Source organism: Halyomorpha halys, unplaced genomic scaffold (assembly GCF_000696795.3).
Source record: "Halyomorpha halys isolate HHAL.00 unplaced genomic scaffold, Hhal_1.1 Scaffold64.1, whole genome shotgun sequence".
NCBI classification, from domain to species: domain Eukaryota; kingdom Metazoa; phylum Arthropoda; class Insecta; order Hemiptera; family Pentatomidae; genus Halyomorpha; species Halyomorpha halys.
Genome location: NW_027116348.1, coordinates 2,395,511 through 2,403,525, shown reverse-complemented (window position 1 = coordinate 2,403,525; position 8,015 = coordinate 2,395,511). Strand labels below are relative to the sequence as shown.

The 8,015-nt window shown below is 30.7% G+C and overlaps 1 protein-coding gene across 2 annotated transcripts in view; it reads left to right on the top strand.

Annotated features, from left to right (window-relative positions):
- The window catches only part of LOC106692632 (cardioacceleratory peptide receptor), a 533,326-nt gene that overhangs the window by 478,366 nt on the left and 46,945 nt on the right, over nucleotides 1–8,015 (top strand). For both annotated transcript variants that reach the window (XM_067053153.1, XM_067053154.1), the window contains 2 exons: nucleotides 6,636–6,731; nucleotides 7,745–7,924. In XM_067053153.1, the coding sequence (XP_066909254.1) occupies nucleotides 6,636–6,731; nucleotides 7,745–7,924 (276 nt within the window). The remainder of the gene's footprint in view (nucleotides 1–6,635; nucleotides 6,732–7,744; nucleotides 7,925–8,015) is intronic.

Genomic DNA, 8,015 nt, shown 5'->3' with positions numbered 1-8,015 from the left:
ATAAAAAAAGTAAATTTCCGATTCTACCTTCGTCTGAACCACGCTGATCAAGTTTAAGTGAGAAACCTATGATACTGATAATTACAGTGAAGTCCTAATAATTGCATTGTAATGCCTAAATTAATAATAATTTTTAAATCATTATAATGATTTTTTTAGAAAATTTTTAATGTATACCTCAATAATTGGAATGTCGCAGTTGCTGGTATGAGTAAGACAATTTATCAGGTTTGGCCCGATTGAAAAAGGTTTTAATTTCTGAATCTGAAACTTTTGGGTTTCGGGTTTTGTACAAGAAAAAAGTAAATTAAAGATCACAAGACGTCGAAACGAAAATCTTATGGATTAGATGACTTACTACTTCCAGAAAATCTCACTGACGATGACATTGATTCGATGTGTTTTTCTTCCTCTTTTAAAATAAAGGTTGAAGCCGCAACGGCACCTCAAACCTTACGTACATATTTTATGATGTCAGATATTAATAATCCTAGCATAATTGACAAAATTTATATCAAGTTTGTACACCTTTCAACTAGCAGTACACAAAACAAAAGCAATAAAACTTTTTTTAAGCCATAAGTTTTGTATTGCTTTCAAAAATAAAAACTCAAACATATAAAAAATAATATATGTATTTTTTAAAAACATTTTTACCTTTGAAAATGAAAAACAGTACATTTCGGCCTTTTTTGGCGAGACGCACTAACATATTCCATTATACTGTAATTTTGAAATTGGCGATCTGGAAAACTGGATAAGTTGAAAACCTGTTTATTCGATCAAAAATTCCAGATCCCTTGAGATCCTAGTAACAGAGGTTAAACTGTAATTTTCTTAAAAATTAGAGACCCAACGAATCAACTGAAAACGAACATTAAGAATCTAATAGGAAGTATTGCTGGAAGATATTATGCTTGCAGACTTGTAGGCTTGTCAGTGGTAGTGTATATCACGGTAGTTTGGGTACTTGAGAGAAAAACGCGCTGAAGAGTACTATGGAGAAAACAAAATTAAGAAACGTTAAATGGAAATGACAGATAAAAAATCATGAAAGAAAAACCTTCTCTAATCACTTTCCAAAAAAACTAAGTTAAATGTTTAAAATAATATATAAAACACAATATTACACAAACATCTACGTGATAATAAACAGTCTATTACGCACGTCATAGACATACACCTTTCATACACCTGTTTTCAATGTAATAAAATAAAAAATAATTCTCTTATTTGAAGCGAATAATTTAAATCAATAAAACTATTTCATAATAGATAAAATAACTACATAAAGTATACAAATAATTTAAAATTTATAAACGAAGATCCTCAATAAATACAAAAGTAATATCCATGCACTACCATTTATCAAAAAAGTCGATACCGCAAGGTCTTATCCAGGAACGATCTTTCCAACTTTAACCCAAGAAAGATAATGTTAGTCGAAAAGACGAATACGATAACTTCAAGAACTTATAACGTACGACATCCAAACTACAATCACACTCCTTCCGGAAATGTCTCCTACCACCAGTGTTGTGCTTAGGGTTCAAGCGGAAGCAGGTCATCAAACGAAGTAAAATTATTTAAATTTTATTCATAAATAATCAGCCTTCAAGGCGAAGGCGTTTACACTTCGTGCCATACACCGTGAAGTAACGAAATAATGAGCAGATACGTAATTTGTAGACAATTTTTCAATCTTTAGAATTGTATAGAAATCATCATTTTTTTATAGAGACAATGGTTTTAGAATGATGCATGAAAAATGAGCAAAACATTGAGAAAAGTGCGTATTTACGTTTCCTGTGTAGTAGACAAGACAGAGAATTGGTGATGGCAGCGCATGTGCGGGAAGTATCGGGCAGAGAGGGAGAGAAAAATCATACGTTCTGTCGTTAGTTGTTTTTTAACGAATGGACATTAATGTAAAGTCTAGTGTATTTTTTGGTTTCACTGTGAGCTAAGTTAAGTTTAAAAACTGTGTATTGAGAAGTGACCTTTCTCTCTCTCTGCCACTATCAGCTGAGTGCGAGTACGTACGCGTTATTGTTCACCTTTGGACATAGATAACAATTGTTTGTATTTAAATTGTAGGTTAGATTATAAGTTAGTAATAAGTACACAGATATATATTTAGGGATAGGGTAGATATAATTAGATCAAGCTAGGATAGGGCCTTTGTTAGTTAAGATTGTTCTTTTTAATTAACAATTAGTTTTAATCTTTCATCCTTAACAATCCCTGATAATCCTCCGAGGCGTCTGAAAAGAAGATGGCCACGAGACCTTCTAGTTTAAATTAATGTTTGAAGTACCACCAATGGGTGGTTCCTTCCCAAGATTTTCAAGTGTATATGAAACATACTACATATTTACCTATTGTATTATTTTGTACAGTTGTAAATTACAATAAATAAATAATTAAAAAAACAATTAGTTTAAGTAAATATGTACTTCAAGAAACATTAAAAATACATGTTTCTTGTTGTGGATATTTGAGTTAAAACAATATTAATTAACCTTGCAATTCGAATACATTACAACTGAAATTCTAGATACTTGCTGGCAACAAATCCAGAATATTATTTTGCAGAACCAGAAGAATTAATAAGAATTCAAATGAAAATTAATTTCATTATTTATTTTATTTTTATGTCAATTACATATTGTTTAGACTAAGTTATTGTCCTTTAAAATTTGAAAAAGTTCAAGAATTATGGATTGACCTGGATCGTAACATAACAAAAAAAAATAATGTGAGCTGCAGAGTTTGACTACTATCATTAAAAGTAATTGTTTTAATAATTTCGATCTATCTTAATTTTGTCAAGTTCCGAAAAATCTTATAACATCAAAAACCGTGAAAAAAAAATTTTAACACGACGAAATTGCTATTGAAATTACTACTCTGTTTGATTGTATCGTTCTATTCATAAACAAACGTACATATTCAATAGAGCTGAAAGTTCCCAAATAAATCAGAAATATATATTATTATTATTTATAAAAAAGATATAATCATAATAAAGGTTCAATGAATCCGAATGTTCGGAGAAAAAAACCCAGTTATTTCACCCCAATTTTTGATTGGAACATCAACTACTTTATAGTACATTAAATTAGCTTTAATTTGAGTCTTAAAGAGAGGTTTGTACGTCTAATGGTTTTTAAGATAAGTTTCCTCAAAATAAATGCACTAACGAATGATTTTTCAGTGCATTTTTTATGAAATGTTGCTTTAGAAAAAGATATATCTCGGAACCATTCAACGTAAATAGGTTAACTACTAGGGCTCATATTCTACAAAATTTACTTTATTTTAAATGAAGTTCTCTGAGGTTTTCTAGTTTTGTTGATAATTTTAAAGATATTGAGCACGGAAAAGAAAATATTTTTTTTCTCTTTTTCACCCCGGCTCTTGTACAATATAAGCAATGAAATAATGAATGAAAGGGACATAAAACGTTTTTATGGGACTAGGATTCTTTATATATTATAATAAAAAAGGGAAAAATCAAGGTTTTACAAGCCTTTTCTTCCTCTATAAAAGGAATTGCACACCAATGTAGCAATAAAAAGTTTTAATGAAATATTTAGAAAATATAAAATGTTGGTGTAAGTAATTCAAAAAACCTAAAGCCTACTTATTATTATGCAATACCATAAGTTAAAATATCATAGTCTATACATAAATAATTTTTAAGAAACATAGATAAAACATTTTTTGTGATTAATATTCATAAAATAACTTATCGAATAAATTGTGTTAAGTAATTTACCAGATAGAAGAAACCATGACTTCTGCACGTTGAAGGATCCAAATAATGTTTATATACAAAAATTATGTTACTTCAATCTTAGATATTTAGAAGTCACAAAAAAATCTCCAGAAGTGGTAGGAATAGCATCTTGGTGATACTAGGGAGAATAAAATAATAAAAGAAACAAATAATATTAACATGTAAAAATTACTATTATTACTTAAAATATTCGGACCGAAAAAGGATGAATTGACTGGAAGATTAAGAAGGCTACACAATACTTAATTAAGGGAACTGCACCTGGTACATATAATGCAGATTTTAGCATTGCGGCGTATAAGCTGGCGTGTAAGGTTGTAGGGCTTAGTAACAAGCAGATCCCTAAAATGGTAATAAACACTGAACGGACAGGTAAACGTCCGAGTGGTAGATCCAAACGTAGATAGGAGGATTGCACTAAAAATGATTAAGTAGTTTTGTGTTGGCAGAAGAAAGAAAAAAACTAACTAATAGTTCAAAACCGTTTATGAATTATTTTGCAGTATAAATCATTCCTATTTAATCATTAAACCTTAAATGCATGATTTTTTAATGTTCAAAAAATGCCATAACCACTCTAAGGGTTATATAACAACATAAACATTTTTTTTTTAAATTGAAATAGTTTACATTCTATTGAAAAATTAAAAAAATTAAATGTTCCTTGAAAGGGACACCATACATTTGTGTATATACCTTGGGAAATACCCAACTGGTCTTAGTTAATACAAGCAGAGTAACCCCGTGATTTAGTCTGTGTCGGAGTCATCGCATCTCTGGGTTGTTCTTTTTCATTTGTACTTCTATTTGAACTGTTGTTGCTGGGAGAGTCACCTAATTATTAAAATAAAAAAATTACTGCGTTGAGTTAACAACATTTTTAATATAATTGTATAACTTGATAAAGTAAAAAATATATATTACAAAGATAATTAAATTTAAACCTGCTATTTACTTTTTTTTTTTCAAAGTCATAAATACAAGTACAGAAAACTGAATGACGTTCCTTAAATTAATGCAAGATGTCTCATGGGGGAAACACGACTAATTTATGTGATAATTAATGACCAAAGCACGTACGAATAATACATTAATCTATCAATTCTTAAAATGAAAAACAAATAATCATGAACAAGAAAACCATTATTTCAGTGGTATTATTAAGGGGAATCCAACTTGGACCTGCCAAGAATAAAACAACTTTTTTCGGAAACAACGAAAATAAAAGCTTTGTGGGATTATAATCCATGTTTTTTTCAGATGCTTACTTTATTCTAAATTAATTAAATTTCTTTATTGTAACTGATCTATTCTACGAACTTAGTTTTTATTGCTATCTATTATTTACTTTATTTGTTTAAAACGATTATAAGGGAAGCTAGAAAATAAAATAGCAGCTTAGAGATAACAATATATAAACTAATCTCAGCTTAATGCTTTTATTTATATGTGTTTTTAGTATTATGAACTCGACGTTGAATATAGAAAACATTCAGTGTATGAATTGAGATTTTTCGAAAAATCACGTCAAATGAAAAGAGATTCATTATTTCTCATGCGTTTCTCCTATAGTTTACTCTATAAATTATAAGTTCAATCTCTGTCGCACTTCAACGACGTAAGAAAATTCAGTTCCACAAATTTATTAGATGGTGTTACGTAAATGTAATAAGATATATACTTGTTATTTCAGTAACTTTAATTTGACAGTGCAAATGACTATACTAGATAGTTCCTCAACAGATTTCATTTGAAAAGGTAAGCAGCTGCAGCTTTGTCTATCTAGGGTCTGAGTTCAACTCCGAAAACGACATCTCTCGAGAAGTCAACAGGAGGATAGCAACGGTAAGACGGTGCTCACTTTGGCCATGCGAAGCATTTTAGAAGCAGGTTCCTCCCCAACAAGACCAAGAACACTATCTACAAAACTTTGGTCCGCTCTGTTTTAACTTATGGATCAGAAGCATAGGCCTTTAAGAAGAAAGATAAAAATAGAATTCTGATCTTTGAAAGATCAATCTTGAGAAGGATTTTTTGTCCTGTTAGGGAGAGTGAAATTAGAAGGAGAAATGCCGAACTCGCTGGCCTTTATAAGTATATAGACTTGGTCAAGTTTACCAATCAAGTTGAGACGACTTCGCCGGGCACGTCGCACGTATGGGTGATTCGACGATACCCATTGATATAAAAGTGATTGAGGCCTTAATGGTAACTGCCAAAATGTAAAATTTTACGGCAAATTCTATTTTAATTACGTTTTCATCCATAAGTCACTTACTATGACGTTAATTTAATTGTCTATTTTTTCCCATAATTTATTAATTCAACATTTAAAAAGCCCATAATGCTAAAAACTGCAATTCATGAATAATTTCAGGTACGAGCGTCTTAAGTTTCTGGAGACCCCTGCAATTCAAAAATCAAACTACAATTTATTTCGAATCTGTAGATTATTGTAAAAATGACACAGTTTTAATTCGATCAAATTCCTACCACTACTTTAGCTAAACGATGAGCTAAGGTATTTTACTTGACATCGTGGTTAAAACACAGTTGCTTCCGTCAAATATAATAAAAAATAATAATTTAAAATTGTTCGTTATCCTTCGAATAAAGTTAATTACGAATTTACATACATAGTGAAAAATTTGAGAAAGCTATACTGATTCTAATACTCACCTATATCTATTTGGCACTTTTTTTTTTTTATTCTACACGATTTTAATACATTAACTTACAAAAATATGTAATACTATACCAACAACATTTTGTAGAACTTATTAGAATAAATGATTAATATATAAATATATCATAAAATATTGTTTGTTAACAGGGCGAAGAGCAAGACTTCTAGTCGCTGTTGCTTGGGCAGTCAGTGCTGTATTCTCGTTACCCATCTTGGTGCTCTACGAAGAAAAGCTCGTTCAAGGTAATTTCACATTATAGTGATTTCTTTATTTTAGAAATGAGAAATATATATGCGCTTAGACAAAAATAATCACTTTTTCATATCATGTGATAGATAAATAACATCCTCTCATATACTGATTTCTATAAATACTACCAACAACAGTGACCAATACCTACTACTTGTCAAAGCGATATGCTAATTTTGTCGAGGAGTACACATTATTACATACAATTAAAATATTAATTTTTTTAAAAACTTTTAATGATATAAAATCATAATTTTAATAATTCGGGAACCAGTGAAACAAACCGAAGATGCGTCAAATTCGGAAATTAATTGCAAGGAGCCAGTTGGTGGTTATTGATAATTCCTTTGACACCAATTCGTTCTCACAATCAATGTGCTAGATTTGGATAGATGCGACAATGGCTAATCACAACGTCAGTAAGTCCCTCAAATCTGAGACGAGTTCCGACCACAGTACTCTAGTACTACGGCTGTTACAGACTGGAGGGTATTCTCACGGCATTAACAAGGGTTGCGAAATCAACATAAAAAATAAGTACTCTCAGTTAGTTGTTAAAGAGAAAATTAATTAATAAAGAGTGGAAAGAAGTCAGACAAACTAAATGGAATGGACTATGTAGGTTATCGACAGTTTCACTAACGTCATTCGTGATACCGCAGATTTTCATCGAGGCAGAAACAAGATGGCTTTATTTCTTACCAGAGGCAAGTATGGTAGAAAATAAATAAGGATGAGAAACAAACTCCAGGATTCTTGGAATAAATCAGTGAATTAATATATAAGATAGGATGTAGTTTATGACAGGAATGAGCCTCGGATAAAGAATCCAGAAGGTAAATAATAAAATTTAGGTTGAGGATACATAACGATTTAGTGAAAATATAAGTCTAACTCTGAGGAAAGTTTATTAATAGATCATAGAAATAGTATTTCTAACTTCAAATACAACAAATATGTGTCATAATTTACTGTTCACAATCTTATGCATAATTATCGTTTTCAGGGCAGCTACAATGCTGGATCGAGCTACCATACCAGTGGCAATGGCAACTCTACATGACTGTCGTATCGGTAGCACTATTCTTCATACCCGCTATAATTATAACTGCTTGCTACACAGTCATTGTTTCTACCATCTGGAGGAAGGGGAGTACTGTCATAGTCATTAAGAGGTCATACAAAGGTACGTTAATTATGTTCTAACCACAACATTATTATACACTAAGATAATCAGACCAATTTGGACATATGGAATTGAGCTTTGAGACTCTACC